Source organism: Mauremys mutica, chromosome 20, assembly GCF_020497125.1.
Source record: "Mauremys mutica isolate MM-2020 ecotype Southern chromosome 20, ASM2049712v1, whole genome shotgun sequence".
Taxonomy (NCBI): Eukaryota; Metazoa; Chordata; order Testudines; family Geoemydidae; genus Mauremys; species Mauremys mutica.
Genome location: NC_059091.1, coordinates 3,890,232 through 3,907,574, shown reverse-complemented (window position 1 = coordinate 3,907,574; position 17,343 = coordinate 3,890,232). Strand labels below are relative to the sequence as shown.

At 67.5% G+C, this 17,343-nt stretch overlaps 1 protein-coding gene across 1 annotated transcript in view; it reads right to left on the bottom strand.

Annotated features, from left to right (window-relative positions):
* Nucleotides 1-4,260: 4,260 nt before the first annotated feature.
* Nucleotides 4,261-17,343, bottom strand: part of LRP1 (LDL receptor related protein 1) — a 173,195-nt gene continuing 160,112 nt past the window's right edge. Inside the window, exons 71-89 of the mRNA XM_044995414.1 lie at nt 16,865-16,984; nt 15,882-16,004; nt 15,369-15,515; nt 14,310-14,444; nt 13,365-13,484; nt 12,802-13,070; nt 12,543-12,721; nt 11,796-11,902; nt 11,259-11,375; nt 10,751-10,927; nt 10,103-10,243; nt 9,688-9,861; nt 9,294-9,455; nt 8,456-8,630; nt 7,288-7,392; nt 6,792-6,856; nt 6,384-6,474; nt 5,994-6,138; nt 4,261-5,785 (exon numbers count right to left, since the gene is read on the bottom strand). Of these exons, the coding sequence (XP_044851349.1) occupies nt 5,645-5,785; nt 5,994-6,138; nt 6,384-6,474; nt 6,792-6,856; nt 7,288-7,392; nt 8,456-8,630; nt 9,294-9,455; nt 9,688-9,861; nt 10,103-10,243; nt 10,751-10,927; nt 11,259-11,375; nt 11,796-11,902; nt 12,543-12,721; nt 12,802-13,070; nt 13,365-13,484; nt 14,310-14,444; nt 15,369-15,515; nt 15,882-16,004; nt 16,865-16,984 (2,693 nt within the window). The 3' untranslated portion in view covers nt 4,261-5,644. The remainder of the gene's footprint in view (nt 5,786-5,993; nt 6,139-6,383; nt 6,475-6,791; nt 6,857-7,287; nt 7,393-8,455; nt 8,631-9,293; nt 9,456-9,687; nt 9,862-10,102; nt 10,244-10,750; nt 10,928-11,258; nt 11,376-11,795; nt 11,903-12,542; nt 12,722-12,801; nt 13,071-13,364; nt 13,485-14,309; nt 14,445-15,368; nt 15,516-15,881; nt 16,005-16,864; nt 16,985-17,343) is intronic.

Here is a 17,343-nt window from a genome sequence, read left to right as displayed (position 1 = left end):
CACCCCTCTGGCTCCCCTGGGCCCATCGGCAACAGATCACAGAGCTCCCGGGACCCTCCCGCCCGCCCCGGCTCCAGTCCCACCCACCCCACTAAGACAGAAGCCCTGGCCCGACGGGCTCACAGGCTCAATGGATGAGGAGTGGGAGGGGAAACTGAGGCACAGTGCGGCGCTGTGACGTGCCCAAGGTCTGGAATAGAACCCAGGCGTCCTGGCGCCCCTTCTGATGCTGAACCCACTAGACCTCGCTGCCTCCTGCCTGCGCCCTCTGGCAAAGTTCACGCCCCTCTCTGGCCTCGGCTCGTCCCACGCGCCCGACCGGCTGCAATATCGGCCGAGCCACGAAGCGAAACTTTAAAACAAAACCAACAACAACAAAAAAACCCTGGAAAAGGAAGAAGAGAGACCCCCCCTCCCTCCCCCCCGGTGGAGATTTAAGATCCGATAAGTGAACAAAGCGCCAGGATGAAAATAGATCTGAGGCTGGAGCATCGCGCAGGCCGTTATGGAGCCTTTAATGTGCCTGTTTGTTTCTTTTCAAAGACAACAGCAAAGCCTTCAGCTGAGTATTGACAGGCCGGGGCGGGGGGCTCAGCCAGCGCCCCCCCTCCCCCGCCCAGGGGGAGGCGACCGGAGGAGGGGAGGGGAAGGTTTTAACACAGCGAAGTCTCTGGTAGAAGGGTCAGGGCTGAGAGTATCTAGCAAGGCTGGGCTAGGAGCCAGGACTCCTGGGTTCTCTCCCAGCCCTGGGAGGGGAGTGGGGTCTAGTGGTTAGAGGGGGGGGGCTGGGAGCCAGGACTCCTGGGTTCTCTCCCAGCCTTGGGAGGGGAGTGGGGTCTAGTGGTTAGCGGGGGGGCTGGGAGCCAGGACTCCTGGGTTCTCTCCCAGCCCTGGGAGGGGAGTGGGGTCTAGTGGGTAGAGCTGGGACAGCCGGACACCTGGGGTCTGTTCCCGGCTCCACCGCTGCCCTGCTGGCTGGCCAGGCTCCAGCATGTCCCGGGAGGATCCTGTGGGCCGGGGATGCCTCTTAGCGCTGAGCCCGCGTGGCCAGTGGTGCCACGGCCCGAGCACGCGGCCGGGCCCCAGAACCCCAGGGGTCTGTTCCGGCTTCTGCCAGCGACCCGCTGGGCGCCCGCCTGCCGCGCTGAGAGCTCCCGGGGGCAGGGCCCCGCAGATCCCCCTACCAAGCGCTGGACGCCGTGTGTGGGGCACAGACCCACCTCCCCCCACTCTGGTGAAAGGTGCCCAAGCAAGTGACGGTCCTTGAGGCTCCCAACCCAGGGCTGAGTGGGGAGCTGGGTCCATGGTCCATTTAGCCCCCAGGCGGGTAAATCTGTGTGAAGGAAACTGCGTCACGGCTGGATCTAGGCCATTACAGACGTGTCTCTGCCAGGCACCGTTCTGGGGGTGCCCCTCACTCCCGACCCACAGCCCCCTGCTACTCCAGCTCTGCTGGTGCCCCTCACTCCCGACCCGCAGCCCCTGCTAGCCCAGCCCCGCCGGTGCCCCTCACTCCCGACCCGCAGCCCCTGCTAGCCCAGCCCCGCCGGTGCCCCTCACTCCCGACCTGCAGCCCCTGCTAGCCCAGCTGGATGAGACTGGGGGGGGGGCCGTGTGTTCCCTGGGGGGGGCGATGGTCCCATCATTGGGGGGGGTTACACCTAGTTCCCCCCCCCACCCCTCAGTCTCCCCATCCCCTTCCCAGGCGCAGCTCTGCTGAGTTCCTGAGAGCGTTGGCGCCATCTGGTGGCCGATGTGGGGGCTCCCCCCCCCCCGCATGCAGCCGGGATCCCGGCCAGCCCCCAGCCGGCCCATGTGTGGGGAGGGACGGGATGGGGCGGGGGGGGCACAGTAGCATTCGTGGGAGGGGAGCTGGGGTCAGCAGGGCCTGGCCCAGAGACTCAGGGCTGGGGGTGGGGGGCGGGGGGAGCTGCTGCTGTTCAGCCCCCGGGGTAGCTAGGAGGGAGCATGGCCTGGGGGCCGGGGGGGGCTGGGGGGGCAGAAGCCATGTGGGGCTGGAAGGGACCCGGCTAGTCCAGCCCCTGCCTCAGCACCCAGTAACCCCGGAGCCGGCCTGGCGGGGGGGTTGTCCGGACTCTTTGCACAAAGCTCCAGCGAGGGAGACGCCGACGCCTCTTGGGGTGCAGGGAGAGCCCCCCCCACCACAGCACCCTACAGCTCCAAGCCAAGGCGCTGCAGCACCCTGGGGTGCCGGGGGCTGCCTGGGCTCTGGGGCCGGGTTCGTACGACCAAGCGGGAATTTTTCATAATAGTTTCTATGAGGCCGGTGCGTGCCTCAGTTTCCCCTACGTGGTGCATGGTTCCCTGGGTGGGGGGCGGGGGAAGGTTGTCTGCGCTTTGCAGAGACCCAGGGCTCTGGGTGACTGTGGCGTGGCTGGCTGGGCTGGACAATGGCCCGGCCGGTTGGCACCTAGGAACTCGCTGTGCGGGACCCACTGGAGACCAACAGGCTGGTTGACCAGGTGGGCCCGGGACGGAGCAGGGCTCGGGGGGGGGGGGCGCACTGGAAACAGGACACACTCGGGACTGGGCCCTGGGGGGGGGGTCCGAGCGAGCTCTGAGCTCTGAAGTGACCCCGAGGGACCAGGCTGTAACTTTCTGCTCCATGACACCCCAGGGTGTCCTCGGCTCACGGGCTGGGTCACTCCGGAGTCAGCAAGTCTCCCCCAGGCGCCCCGTCCAGCTGGACTCGCTGCGGGGGGCTGGCGGCTCCGAGGTTCACTCCCAGGAGACAGGGAGGCCGGGGGGCTCCCCCCAACGAGCTGGTGTGACCCTACGGGGGCTGACGCTCTGCATGGTCCCCCCCCAGAGCTGGGAGCGCACGAGGCCTGTGGATCCAGCCCAGTCGGGTTTGGGGCTCTCCCCACGCTGGGGCTCGCCCGGTGCTTGGGCGGCCGACGGTCCCTCAGTACACAGGACGTCCCCTCTTTTCTCAGCTCTGTCCAAGCAGCTTGCGAGTTGCTGAGGGCTGCAAGAAGCAGCAAGACCCCCCCGCTCCCCCCCCAGGGACCATAGGGGCGTTCTGCTTGGTGGTGTTAATAATCTCGATACTAACATTGGGCAGAGGGGTGGGGCCGGGCGCTAAGGAACCCCCCTTTGGTTTGGGAATACGACGCTGGCCGCCCTTCCCGGAGGTGGCACCGCAGGGACCCCAGGACACAAGACCTGCAGCCGGGAGCGGCAGGAAAGAGCCCCCCGTTGCTTCCCAGTGCAAGAGTGAACGTGGCTGCGGTTTTCACGCCCCCTTCAGGCGCGCACTGGTGCACACACACACACTCTCTCTCTCAGCAGCCTGGTGCACCCAGGTCCCGGGGATGGGGGGGTGCCACCTGTTTGGGAAGCAGGCAGCTGGCCTGGGTGTGGTGCTCTGGGGCAGAGTTAAGGTGATATTCCAGCAACAGGGCAAGGGGGTTGACACGTACTTGGCTCCTCGGTGCTAACCCGTCTGGCTCAGGGGCTCGGCCTCTGGGATGGGGCCGGATTCCTCTGCAGGAAGCCATATGGGGGCATGCAGGAGGGGAGAGACAATGGGGCACTGCTGCCCCCTTGTGGCAGTACCAAGTAAGGGCAAATTTGCACCACTAAACCGGCGCTGCATTCACCCAGGAGTCACTAGGATCCCTGCTCCCCCCCACACTTCCTGCTGCCCTGTGACCAAGTGGGAATGTGCTTAATGTTTCCTCTCAATACTGGATGGGTGCCTCAGTTTCCCCTATGCAGTTCATAAGTCTCTAGGTGGTGGGATCAGGGGGTGGGATTGTTGCAGAGCCCTAGGGGGCCAGTGCGATGGGGTCTGCACAGAGACTGGCGACACCCTGTCTCCTGGCAACTGATGGCCTGGGCCTCTCCCCTGCAAGGTGCCAACGGAAGGTGTTGGAGAACAAAGGGATCAGGTGCCTCTGGAACAAGACAAAAGGGTGGGGGGGCTGGAGAGTTTCAGTTTGGAGCTGGCTGGGGAAATGAAGGGGGCTCTGGTCTGGCGGGGGGGGGGCTGTCCCTTGCCCTGGCTTGGCACGACCGGGCTCTGGTCTGACGGGTGGGGAGGGAGGGGGCTGTCTTGTGCCCTGGCTCGGCACGACCGGGCTCTGGCGTGATGGGACAGGGGCTGTCACCCTGTGTCTGCAGCAGCTGGGACAACGTGGCCCCAATCCCGGTGGCACCGCTTGGCGCTGCCGTAACAGTTCTCCTGACGGCTGGCGCATTCACCCCCCCTCCCCCCCAAGCAGCAGGAGCCGGGCCTCAGTTTTTAAAAATTTTATTTATAACAATCTCTGTGTTTAGTTGTAAAGTAACCCAGCAAAAGTTATGAAAAGGCGCCGCCCCCCGCAGGCCGGAGGGCCCCGCCCCCACAGGCGTCCCCCGCCCCCTAGAAAAGCCAGGGCATTTGAGTCGGTTTAAAAAAAAATGCCTGTGGGAGAAACGAGTGGAGATGGGCTGGGCCCGTGGGCGGGCGGGCGGCAGCCCCCGGCGAGCGGGTGCCCGGCGCGGTGCCCGGGTCCCCCCCTCGGCCGCAGGAGCGTGCGCAAGGCAAGGACCCCCCCGCCCCCAGCTCCAGCCGCGGGGCCAGGGGGTGCAGGCCCCCAAGCGCCCCCAGCCCCGAAGGAGCCGCCCCCCCCCCCCGGGAATCAGTGCCGGGGGGGAGGGAAAAGGGGATCCCACCTAGACTGCTCTGGGGCAGCTGATTGGTGGGATGGTAGCGGGAAGAGGGAAGGAAGGTGATTGGTTGGATGGAAGCCTGGGTGGGAAGGAAGGTGATTGGTTGGATGGGAGCCTGGGTGGGAAGGAAGGTGATTGGTCAGGTCGGAGCGAGGGAATGGATTGGTGGGACAGGATTGCAATGGCGAATGGGGATGGGAGGGGCAGGGCTGAGGACAAGGGGGAGGAGCTCTTGTCCCGCCATCTGGCTCCTCCCCCTGCAGCTGCTGGCAGGTGGGGGGGGCTGCGTGTTGGGGGAGGGATCGACTCACCGGGGGTCGGCCCCGGACTGATTTGTTCGTAGCTCGGGGGGGGGGGGGGGGGCTGGACACGGTGCCCGGGGGGGGGGGCGAAACCCACCGGATCCCAACCGCGGCAGGTTTCAACCCCAGCGAGGAGGAGCCGGCAGCTCTGGGGGCGCAACTGCAGGGTTAATGCTGCCATGCACCCCCCAGCCAAGGGGGGGGTCCCCCAACAGCCTTGGAGCCAAGCCGGGTATCCTCCCCCACTTTAACCCCGCGCCGTGCCCGCTCCGACCCCCCCCCGTGCTGTGCCCGCTCCGACCCCCCCCCCGGTGTCGGCCCCTCGCCGTGCCCGCTCCGACCCCCCCCCGCGCTGTGCCCGCTCCGACCCCCCCCCCGGTGTCGGCCCCTCGCCGTGCCCGCTCCGACCCCCCCGCGCCGTGCCCGCTCCGAGATGCCGGCTCGTCCCCGGGGGGAGCCTGGCCCGGGATAGACAAGTCGTAATACTGCTCACATATAAAAGTAATAATCCTTCATTTGTACATTTATACAGTGTCTGTCGCCCCCCCTCCCCCCCCAGCTTGTCTCTTTATTGGCTTCTTTCCCAAACCGACGGCACCGCAGCCCCCTCCCCCGTCTCTGCCCCCTGTGCTAGGGGGTTGCCCGACCCCCCCCGTCCCTGCCCCCTATGCCAGCGGGTCAGCCAGGTCGTCGTCCGCGCCCCGCGACAGCAGCTCCCGCTTCTCGTCCGTGCTGGCCAGCGAGTTCCGGCTGTTGTGGGCTCCCATGTAGAGGGTGGCGTAGACGGGGTTGGTAAAGTTGGTGGGCTGGGGGGGGAGAGCGAGGGGTGAGGCGAGGGGGGAACAGAAGGTCCCCATGGGGGGGGGAGTCTCCCACTGCCCCCCCTTTTCCCTCTGCAGCCCCTGTCCCGTCCCCCATCCCCTCCCCCTCCGCAGCCCCTGCTGCCCCGGGCTCATGGCGCCCGTGCTGCAGGGCTCCCGTGGGGTCGGCGCCGGCCCCCGCCCCCACCCTCACCTTGTCCGGGTCCAGGGCGAAGTCGGCGTCCAGCAGCTCCCCCACGTCGTCCTCCGGCTCCCCCTCGTACATCTTGTAGGTGGGGTTCCCGATCTCCACGTTCATGGCGCCGTTCGTCATCCGCTGGTGCTGGAAGCCTTTGGCGCTGGGGAGCACGGGGCAAGCACAGGGTCAGCGCTGGGCATGGGGGGCAGAGTGTGGGGGGCAGGGCTTGGGGAGCCCCATGCTGCAGGGAGGGGGCCCTCGATATCACAGGGGCAGGGCCCCACAGCCAGGTGACCCTCTGACTAGAATCTCAGCCCCCCGGCCCAGGGCCAGGTCCCCCCACCTGCCCCCCAGCTCAGTAAGCTCCCCCCCACGGCCCAGTGCCAGGTCCCGCCCCCGACTCACCCTTTAACCCGCCGCTTGTACCAGAAGACCGCCAGGCCCAGCAGCAGGATGAGCAGCAGCAGCACGATGGGGATGACGATGGAGGCCGTTCCTGGGGTGGCAGGGACAGGCGGCACGTTAGGGTGCAGCTGGGGGTCCCCAGACCCTCCCCGGGTCCGGCTCATGGGGCAGGGGTGGGCTCCCCGCTGTCTGGGGCGATCCGGGGCAGGGATGGGCTCCCCGCTGTCTGGGGCGATCTGGGCCTGGTGCCGAGGTGCCTGGGGGGGCTCAGCCCCTCGCCAGCTGAAAGGGGCTCAGATTTCTAGGGGGGGGGCAGTGGGATGAGCTGGCTCTGTGGGTGCAGACACCCGCCCTCCCACCCTGGGGACCCTCAGGGGGCAGGGAAATGTCCCCCCCCCATATACATACGGCCGCTCTGCTGCTCGCTGACCACAAACTCCTCACACCGCAGCCCCGTCACATCGGTCGCGCACCTGGCGGGGTGGGAGGCCAAGCGCAGGGTTAGAGGGGGGCGGGGCGCAGGAACACGGGGGGGCGGGGCGCAGGAATGGGGGGCACGTGGAGCAGGAATGGGGGGCACGTGGAGCAGGAACACGGGGGGGGGCGGGGGCACGTGGAGCAGGGAGGGAGTGGGCAGGGGGAGCTCGGAGAGCGTCTGGACTGGGGGGCTCGCAGAGGGGATGGTCCCTGCCACTTGTGCTCCTCCGCTGGGGGGGGGACACACACACACCCCCGTTGCTGGGGGGCTCTGCTGAGACTCGGAGCAGGGGGCACATCCCGGCAGCTCCCGCTCTGGCGGCTCCTGGCAGGACGGGGGGGGCTGAGCTGGGCCATGGAAGTGCCCGGCCGGCAGAGCCGCCTACAGCCCCGTCACCCCCTTGCCGTGGGGCCGGGCGCTGCTTACTGGCATTCGGGCATCTGCGTCCTGCCGTTCATGGTGCAGGTGCCCCCGTTCAGGCAGTAGCTGTCGCAGGTCAGGCAGCTCGGTGCCATCTTGCCACCCGGGCAGCTGTAGGGCAGAGACGGGGCGGGGTCAGCGCATGCACCCCGATCCCTCCTCGCCCCCCCCACTGCCCCCCAGCTGTAGGGCAGAGACGGGGCGGGGTCAGCGCATGGGGCGGGGTCAGCGCATGCCCCCCGATCCCTCCTCGCCGCCCCCCCACTGCCCCCCAGCTGTAGGGCAGAGACGGGGCGGGGTCAGCGCATGCCCCCCGATCCCTCCTCGCGCATGCCCCCCGATCCCTCCTCGCCGCCCCCCCACTGCCCCCCAGCTGTAGGGCAGAGACGGGGCGGGGTCAGCGCATGCCCCCCGATCCCTCCTCGCGCCCCCCACTGCCCCCAGCTGTAGGGCAGAGACGGGGCGGGGTCAGCGCATGCCCCCCGATCCCTCCTCGCCGCCCCCCCACTGCCCCCCAGCTGTAGGGCAGAGACGGGGCGGGGTCAGCGCATGCACCCCGATCCCTCCTCACCCCCCCCACTGCCCCCCAGCTGTAGGGCAGAGACAGGGCGGGCTCAGCGCATGCACCCCGATCCCTCCTCGCCCCCCCCACTGCCCCCCAGCTGTAGGGCAGAGACGGGGCGGGGTCAGCGCATGCACCCCGATCCCTCCTCGCCCCCCCCATTGCCCCCCAGCTGTAGGGCAGAGACGGGGTGGGCTCAGTGCATGCACCCCGATCCCTCCTCGCCGCCCCCCACTGCCCCCCAGCTGTAGGGCAGAGACGGGGTGGGCTCAGCGCATGCACCCCGATCCCTCCTCGCCCCCCCCACTGCCTCCCAGCTGTAGGGCAGAGACGGGGTGGGCTCAGCGCATGCACCCCGATCCCTCCTCGCCACCCCCCACTGCCCCCCAGCTGTAGGGCAGAGACGGGACGGAGCCAGCCCCCCCCCCCATGCCCCCAGCTCACCAGGGCGCTGTTCTGGGCAGAGCAGCTCGGTGGCCCTATTCTCCTAGCGCCGCCCCCATCACAGTCCCTCCCCCCAGGCAGGCGCCGCTGCCCCTAGCCGCCGGGCGTGGCTGGCACCCTTCCCCCGAGGGCCGCGCTGGCCGCCCCGCGCCAGCCCCAGACACCTACGTGCAGGTGACCTCGCCGCTCTGCCGGTTGATGCTGCACTTGCCCTCCTGGCAGCGGGAGCACTTGCTGACCTGGCAGCGGGGCCCCTCGTACTGCGGCAGGCAGCGGCACTGCTTGGCACCGCCGGCCGCCAGCTGGCACATGCCCTCGTTCTCACAGTAGTCGAAGCACTGGCCTGCGGGGGAGAGGGGGGCGGTGGGAGGGAGGAGTGGCGGGAGCAGCAGGGCCCATGCCAGTATCCTCCCTCTGACCACTAGACCCCACTCCCCTCCCAGCTGGGGAGAGAACCCAGGAGTCCTGGCTCCCAACCCCCCCCCTCTGACCACTAGACCCCACTCCCCTCCCAGCTGGGGAGAGAACCCAGGAGTCCTGGCTCCCAACCCCACCCCCCTCTCTGATCACTAGACCCCACTCCCCTCCCAGCTGGGGAGAGAACCCAGGAGTCCTGGCTCCCAACCCCACCCCCCTCTCTGACCTCTCGGTCCCACTCCCCTCCCAGCTGGGGAGAGAACCCAGGAGTCCTGGCTTCCACCTCCACCCCCGACCAACCACTAGACCCCACTCCCGTCCCAGCTGGGGAGAGAACCCAGGAGTCCTGGCTCCCACCCCCACCCCCCTCTCTGACCCCTCGGTCCCACTCCCCTCCCAGCTGGGGAGAGAACCCAGGAGTCCTGGCTTCCACCCCCACCCCCTACCAACCACTAGACCCCACTCCCCTCCCAGCTGGGGAAAGAACCCAGGAGTCCTGGCTCCCAACCCCACCCCCCTCTCTGATCACTAGACCCCACTCCCGTCCCAGCTGGGGAGAGGACCCAGGCGTCCGGCTCGCCCCACTCACGGTACTGGCAGCGGTCGCCGAGGAAGCCGGCCGGGCAGCGGCAGTTGGGCTGGTTGCCCTGGTTGACGCTGCAGCTGCCGTTGTTCAGGCAGTATTCGGCGCACACCTGCTGGTTGCACCGGGGCCCGGTGAAGCCGGTAGGGCAGCGGCACGTCGCCATCCCTGGGAAGGGGGCCAAGGCATCAGCGGGGAGGGGCCGCGGGATTCGCTCGTTAGGACAGACACTGGCACCGAGGGCAGCCGGATCTGCCCCGACCCTTCCTCCCACGCCGGCGTGGGGGGCTCATGGGCACGGCCCCGCCAGCCCCATATCCCTGAGCAGCCGCAGCTCCCAGCCACAGCGACCGGCCCCTCCAGCCCTGGCGGATCCCCCAGCCCCGCGGGCCCGTCTCACCTGACGGGGAGGCGGCGCAGGTGCCCCCGTTCTGGCAGTACTCCCAGCACTGGTCCAGCTGGCACTTCTCGCCGTTGTAGCGCGGCTGGCAGCGGCACTTGGGCTGCTTGCGGGCGTTCAGGAAGCAGCTGCCCCCGTTCAGGCAGACCAGGTCGCAGGTGTCGCCGGTGGGGACTGGAGAGCGCGGGAGAGGTGTGAGCGGGGCGGGCACGGGGGGGCAGGGTGCCAGCCGAGGGGCGGGTACCGTGCCCGGCGGGCACACAGCTCTGGGTGGAGCAATGCCCTGGACTGGGCCGGGGGGAGCCAGTGGGAATGTGGTGACCCTGGGAGACGCGCCGTCCAGCCAGTGGCGCCCCCCCCCCACCTTGGGCAGTGCCAAGGGGGCGTCCCCCCCTCCCCGGGCGGCACCACGTACCGACGGGCGAGACGGTGGGCGAGGGGATCACCACGCACGTGCCGTTGTCCAGCCGCTTCCCGTTGGGGCAGGTGCAGACGGGGCCGCTGGGGCTCAGCAGGCAGAGCCACTCGCATTTCTTCCTGTCGCAGGGGTTGGTCACTGGCAGGGAGAGGGGAGGGGGGTGTGGGTGACGGGAGCACAGGGTGGGGGGCACATGGCCGGGCGCCCCTGCCCCACAGCACCCCCCGTCGGGCCCAGTGCATGGAGCCCCACCCCCCGGGGCTCTTCCCAGGCTGCCCCTAGGCACAGGGTGGGGGCTTTGCCCGCTCCGGCTGGCTGCCTGAGCCCTTTGCTCTAGGGCAAGGCCGTGACTCCCCCCGTCGCAGGGGCCTCTAGTTCTGAGCCCTGTTCCCCCTCCCTCGTTGGTGCCGAACAACAAGCCCATCTACCCTGGTATCCAGCCTCCTTCCCTGCTGCCCCGGCTCAGACCAACCGGCCCATCGGACCGGGTGTCCCCCAGCCCTGGCCGCCCCAGCTCAGACTGGAGGGGGCTGTTCAGTGGTTGTGACCCCCCATTTCCTTTGGGGTGGCCAGGGCTGCACTCCAGGGCGTGCTCCGGACAGGGCAGAGGAGGCCGAGCAGCCCTGGGGGGTCCCCGGCACTCACCGTCCGGCTGCTTGTACTGGTGGTAGAGCACCACGTCGGTGGCGTGGTTCAGCCCAGACGTCAGGTTGGTGACGGGCCCGTGCCCGAACTTGTGGATCTTGAAGATGCGGTTGTTAATGTAGGTGACGCCGTAGATGTAATCCTCAAAGATGTCGATGCTGAAGGGGTGGCTCAGTCCTGGGGCGACAGGGGCGCGGAGTCAGAGGTCGGTAACCAGATACCTGCTGTGTCTGGCCAAGGGCCCCTCTACCCCGGTATCAGGCCTCCTGCTGGAGCACTTCTGCAGCTGCTCACTGGTGACCCCTTGTGGGCAGTGAGGGAACAGCTCCGGTCCCTCTGTCTCATGGTGCGCTCTGGAGACCGGATGCCAGATCCCCGCGCCCCGGCGCAGCCAGGCTGCTGGTCCCCAGCCAGGACGGGGCGCTGGGAGGGGGTGGGTGGTGGCTGCCCGTCCTAAGGAGACCTCCCCTGTCCCAGCCCAGCCCGGGGCTCTGCAGCGGCCTCTCACCTTTCTTGTTATCGATGGCCACGACGGGGTCGGTGCCGTCGAGCCGGATGCTGCCGATGACGGAGAGCTTGGCGTCGGCCCAGTACAGCCGCTCGTTGTGATAGTCGACAGCCAGGCCTGCGGGGAGACACGTGCTGAGCTCCCGTCGGCCGCAGCAGCTCTAGCAGCCGAGTCGTGGGCGCTGCGGGGACGTGGGCTGCAGCACGGCCGGCCAGACACCCCCGGACGCGCTGGACGGCAGCAGGGCCCAGCTCCCGGAGACCCCAGTTGCGGGTCCCCCAGGAAGAGGGCAGATCGCGCAGACATGGGGTGTTACGAGAGACTCTCCAGACCCCCAAGCGCTTCGTATGGGCATTGGTTACAGACAAGGGAAACCGAGTCACAAAGCAACCTGCCCAAGGTCACAGGGTGGCAGAGCTGGGCAGAGAACCCAGCAGTCCTGGCTCGGTGCCCTCACTCCAGAGCACGCTGTCTGCCTGAACCCTGGCTGGGGGGAGGGGGATCCCCTGCCCCGCCCGCCGTGCCGGCCCTGCTCACCTGTCGGCCACTGGATGTTGTCCTGCACCAGTGTCTCCCTCATGGTCCCGTCCATCGCGGCCTTCTCGATCTTGGGGTGGTTGCCCCAGTCGGACCAGTACATGGTCCTGTGAAGGGAGGAAAGGCCGTGGCGGAGTGGGTCCCTGGGGGAGGGGCGGAGTGGCACGGCCCCGGGTGCACAGGCTGCTGGCGGGGGGCTCTGAGCCCAGCCCCCGACACTGCAGTGCCCCGTGCCCGCAGCCCCACTGACCTCAATGGCCTGTTTGTGCTGCAGAGACGAGGGATGGAGCCGGCAGTGCGCTGGGAGGCACGACGGGCCCTCGAAGGGTTAATCCGCACCACCCCCGAGGGGGGGACCTTGGCGCCTCCCCATGGCAGTTACCCCATCGCCCCACAGTGCCAGGGCCCTGGGCACTCACGCCCAGCAGGGATCTTCCCACCCACAGCCCCACTGGGGCGAGCTGAGACTGCCCTGGGGTAAGATGGGGGGCACGTGCCATGGGGGAGGGTGGTGGCAGATGTGGGGGGCTGGATACGGGGTGGGGGTGACAGATGGGGGGAGGGGGAGTGTCTCTTACCCTCAGAGTGGGTCGATCACTATGGCATGAGACAGGGTGGGGTGTGGATGCTGGATACGGTGGGTGGGGGGCAGGGCCATGGGTGCCAGATACAGGGGGACAGGGCTTGGGGCACGGGGGCTGGATACGGGGGGGTGGGGGGGTCTGAGCGGGGCGGGGAGTCTCCTACCCTCGGAGCGGGTCGACCACGATGGCGTGGGGCTCGTCGATCATGCCCGAGATCAGCGTCTTGCGGTTGTCACCCTTCATCTGCGCCACCTCGATGACGTCGCGCCCGGAGTCCGTCCAGTAGACGTTCCCGGCCACCCAGTCCACGGCGATGCCCCGCGGCATCTTGAGCCCCGAGATCTGGAAGGCAGAGAGAGGCGGGGCCTTAGCACCCTGGCCCGGCTCGCCCCGGCCCCCCGGAGCCCCGAGCGCCCGCTCACGTTGAGGTGGGTGACGCCCCCGTCCAGCTGCCGGCGGTTGCGGTTGGAGGCGGTGGAGGCGGCGGACGACGGCAGCTCGCGGTAGGAGATCTTGCCCGTGTGCCAGTTGGTCCAGTAGATCTTGTTGCCCTTGATGTAGATGTCCATGGCGTCGATGCGCACGTTCTCGTCGCCCTGGAAGGCCGGCTCGTAGGCCGAGTTGGGGTTGAACGGGTACATGCTGCGGATCTTGTTGTCGTCGGCGATGTACAGGATCTGCTGCTCCGAGCCTGCGGGGGGAGAGCTGTCGGCTGGGGGACCGGGGGGGGGGGGGACGTGCCCGCGGGCTCGGCCAGCTCTGGGCAGTGGGATTGGCTCGTTCCAGCGGGAGGGGCCAGGGTGGAGCCCAACGGCCTCCCGCCATGGGGCGCGTCCCACGTGGATCCTGCCCGGGGCCGGGCGGGACAGATGCTGGGAGCGCAGGGACGGGAAGGGATTGAGACGGCTGCAGAGAGGGGAGCTGGGGCGCCAGGGAGACGTCAGCTCCGCTGGACACGCATCCAAACCGCCCGCGCCCCCCCTACCTTCCGCCTTGCACGTGTGATGGGTCTTCATGAAGTTGCGGGCGCAGCTGCAGACGTGGGAGCCCTTGGTGTTGTTGCAGAGCTGGGAGCAGGTCCCGAACGTCGAGCACTCATTGATGTCTGGGCGGGGAGCAGAGGCAGACAGGCCGTGAGGGGCCGGGGGGAGCTGCGACGGGGCGGGGGGGCCGCCCCAGGGCTGAACTACCTGAGAGCAGAGGGCACCACACGGGGGCGGGCGACACAACAGCTCAGGGCTCCAGGGGAAGGTGGGCTGAGGCCAAAGGTCGGGGGGTGTCTGCGTTCACCGCCCATTCCAGCTGGCACCAGGGATCCTGCCCCCCAGCTGCTCAGCACGGCAGCTCCCCAAAGCAGGGAGCCAGCGGCAGCTACTTGGGGGTGACGGGCCATCTGGGGAGACGGGCTGGGCCGTCTGCGGAGAGCGCCGGGCACAGGGGTGAGGAACAGATTAGAGGGTGCTGAGATGCCACGTGCTGCCCAAACTGCCAGTGCCGTCCGCCAGGCCAAGGTCAGGGTGCCAGTCAGCTGCCCCCCACCTGGCGGCGTTCACGGGACGTGCTTCCGAGGTCCAGTGGGCGAAGCACTCGCCTGGGACTCAGGACACCTGGGTCCTATTCCTGGCACCCGCCATCTGAAAACCAGGCCCCTCTTCCCCAGAGTCCCTGGGAATTCTGGGAAATCTTGGCCTTGTCTCCTTCAGAGGAACGTCCCCAGAAAGGCAGTGGCTGTGGTGGCCACAGCCGGGCGTGGCCCTGGGAGCGTGGTACCCACCAGGCAACCCCCCATTCCTTGAACCCGCCCCGTGTCCGTGGGCAGCACGGTTCCTCCTGGAGTCCAGCTGAGCCCCGGTCCCTGGCAGGCAGAGGCCAGGCCGGGCTCCATCCCGGCCTCCCGCCCGGCAGATCCCTGAGCCCAGCGGCCTGGTACCTTGGCAGGTGTTTTTGTCAGGTGCTTTCTGGAAGCCGCTGCGGCAGGCGCAGTACATGACCGTCTGGAACTGGACACACTTGGCCTCATCCCCGCACAAGGTCACGTTGGTGTGGCAGTCGTACATCTTGGGATCTGCAAGGGGGACGAAGGGCCCAGCGGCTCGTCAGGGCACGGCCATGGGACCAAAGACTGTGCCAACTGCCATGCTGCCCCGGAGCCAGCACCCGCCTCCCCCCAAGGTGGCATCTGTGGGCAAACGTGGGACCTCAATAGGAGAACCGATTTCAGGCGACCTGGGAACACTGGCCCAGCCCTGACAGAGGAAAACCTCGGAGGGAGAAAGCGGCTGCAATAATCAGCTTCCCTCCCGCCCAGCCCTGCCGGTGCCCCTCACTCCCATCCCGCAGCCCCTGCTAGCCCAGCCCTGAGCTTCCCCCAGCCCTGCCGGTGCCCCTCAAGCCTGACCCACAGCCCCTGCTACCCCAGCCCTGCCCCGTGACAGTCTGTACTATTATGATCACCACTTTTACAATACTACGATACATTGTGTACAAAGAATGGCTTGTGAGGGATCATTTGAAAACTCGTAATCTGCTGAACATTATTATCCTGGTACAATATGTGCATCAACACTGTATGTGAAATTATCAGATTCTACTGTGTATCGTTGTTATAACCTGTTCCAAGGTTCAGACAAGCAGGTGCAAACTAGTTTTTCAGAGACAAAGACACACTAGCACCCCAGACAGGTGTTACAGAGCGATCGCCGGCTTAAGCAACCGTTCTTCAGCAGCAGGAAGGTGTAAACAAGAAATTTACATTTCCTCACAGAGCAGGTTCAACCCTCACGTCTGCTGCCCCCCAGCTGGGGGTAACCCGCAAAGAGGGAGGGGGCTATAAACATGAGAGACAATGATCTTCAACTCGCCGCTCCTTCTCCCATCTCTGCTCAGGACATCAACGACCACTCACCGGAAGGACCCTGGCTGCCAGGGAATCCAGCCTGTGAACTATGACAACGTGTGGTGTGAGAGACTCGCTTTCCAGCCCACTCACCGCCCCGGGAACACTGCTCCTCGTCCGAGCCGTCCCCGCAGTCGTCGAAGAAGTTGCAGCGCAGGAGGGAGCTGATGCATTTCTGGTTCTTGCAGAGGAATTCGTTCTTCTCATGGCTGCAGGTCTTGGGTCTGGCGGTGGGCGACTCTGTGGGGGCCGGCAGGGGAGTGGGCTTGAGACCAGAGCATGGGAACATCCCTGGGGGCTCGGCGCCACGGACCCCTGCCCCACAGACGGACACACGTTCCCTGCCCCAGGAAGGATACAATGGGGAATGGGGTAGGGCTAGTGATTACAGCAGAGGGCTGGGAGCCAGGACTCCTGGGTTCTGTTCCTGGCTCTGGGAGCAGACAGGGATCGAGTGGTTAGAGCGGAGGACTGGGAGCCAGGACTCCTGGGTTCCTAGCTCTATATGTGACTTGCTCTGTGGCCGTGGCTAAGGTGGAGCTCCTGCCCAGGCCTGACTGCCCATCTCTGGAGCGGGGCAGCGGCAGTGACCTCAGGGCTGCTCACCGCAGTCCCGCTCGTCCGTGCCGTCCCCGCAGTTGTCGATGCCGTCGCACTGACGCCCAATCCACAGGCACACGCGGTCGTTCTTGCAACGGAACGGTCGGCCAGGCGGGCACTGGAACCTCACTGCGTCGGCGACAGACAGGCGGAGCCGGTGAACCGAGACGCCGCTGCCTGGCTCAGCCCCCTCCCCACCACAAATGGGCCCAGGTGCCACGACTCCATCGCAGGGCCCGGCTGGAGAACCTGGCTCCAAACCAGTCTGACCCATAACTCCCTGGAAATCCCCCAGGCTCAGAGCCCCACAAACTCCGCTCCCCCACCCAGCCTGTGCCCCCTCCTGGGCTGACCCCCCAAAACCTCTGCTCCCCCTTCCAGAAGTGACATTCTGCCTGTTCCCCAGCTCGGCCTCGCCTGCTAGGCCAGTCACTTGGGCTCCGTGAACCGCTCACAAGCACCCGGGGTCCAGGCCATCCGCCCACGGAGCCTGCCCCGCTGCAGAGCACGGGCGTTACCGGCACCCGCCGCCCGTGTCTGACCCCGACTCAAACAGCTCAGCCCTCGGAGAGCTGCGAGCCGCAGGCAGAGACCGGGGCTCCCCAGGGGTGACAGGGAATCGCCTGGGTGGGAGAGCCGGTGAGCCATGCCCCATGGGGCAGAGAGAGGCAAAAGGACCCAGTGCTCCCCCCACCCCAAACTGGGGCCCCTCCACGCTAACCTCCAAACTCTCTGTTCCCCCCGATCCCTGCCAGTCGGACCGGGGATCAAATTCCTTCCTGCCCCCCCAGGCTGGCAATGGGCTGACCCTGAGCATGACACCAGACGGGACAGAGGATTCTCTGGGTCACCTCAGGGCGCCGTCCACCCTGTCCGGCTGCGGCTTCGTTTCCAAAAGGTTCGCCCTCACGTGTCCACGCCTCCCGGAGCCCCGCCCCAGCGGCAGCGCCCCCCCGTGCGTGGAGGCGGGTTAGCCAGGGGGCACTCACAGCACTCCTCGGGGTTCTCGTCCGAGTTGTCCCCACAGTCGTCCTCTCCGTCGCACTTCCAGGCCAGCGGCTTGCACAGGGTGTTGTTGCACTGGAACTCGTCCAGGGGGCAGGTGCGCACTGCGGGGAGGGGGGGACGGGCGCGTCAGGGTCCGCGCTCGTGGGGAGGGGGCCGCGCTGGGGGCGGAGAGGGGGACAGGAGCTTGCTGGAGCCTCCTTAGCTGAGTGATCAGAAAGGAGCCCAGGAGACTGATCCCAGGCCAGGGGCAGCGCCCCCCATCCAGCCACAGCCGGCCCGTGGATCTGGGGGGCAGACACCCAGCGGCAGGTTTTTGGCCTTTATCTATTGGCAGGCACGGCCCTGCAATGCAAATGCAAATGCCCGACTGCACGTGCAGGTTGGGTGTGTGGCTGCACGCCAGCACGGCTGGCTCCCTCATTAGGCTCCAGGGTTAACACGGCCGTGAGGTGTGTGTGTG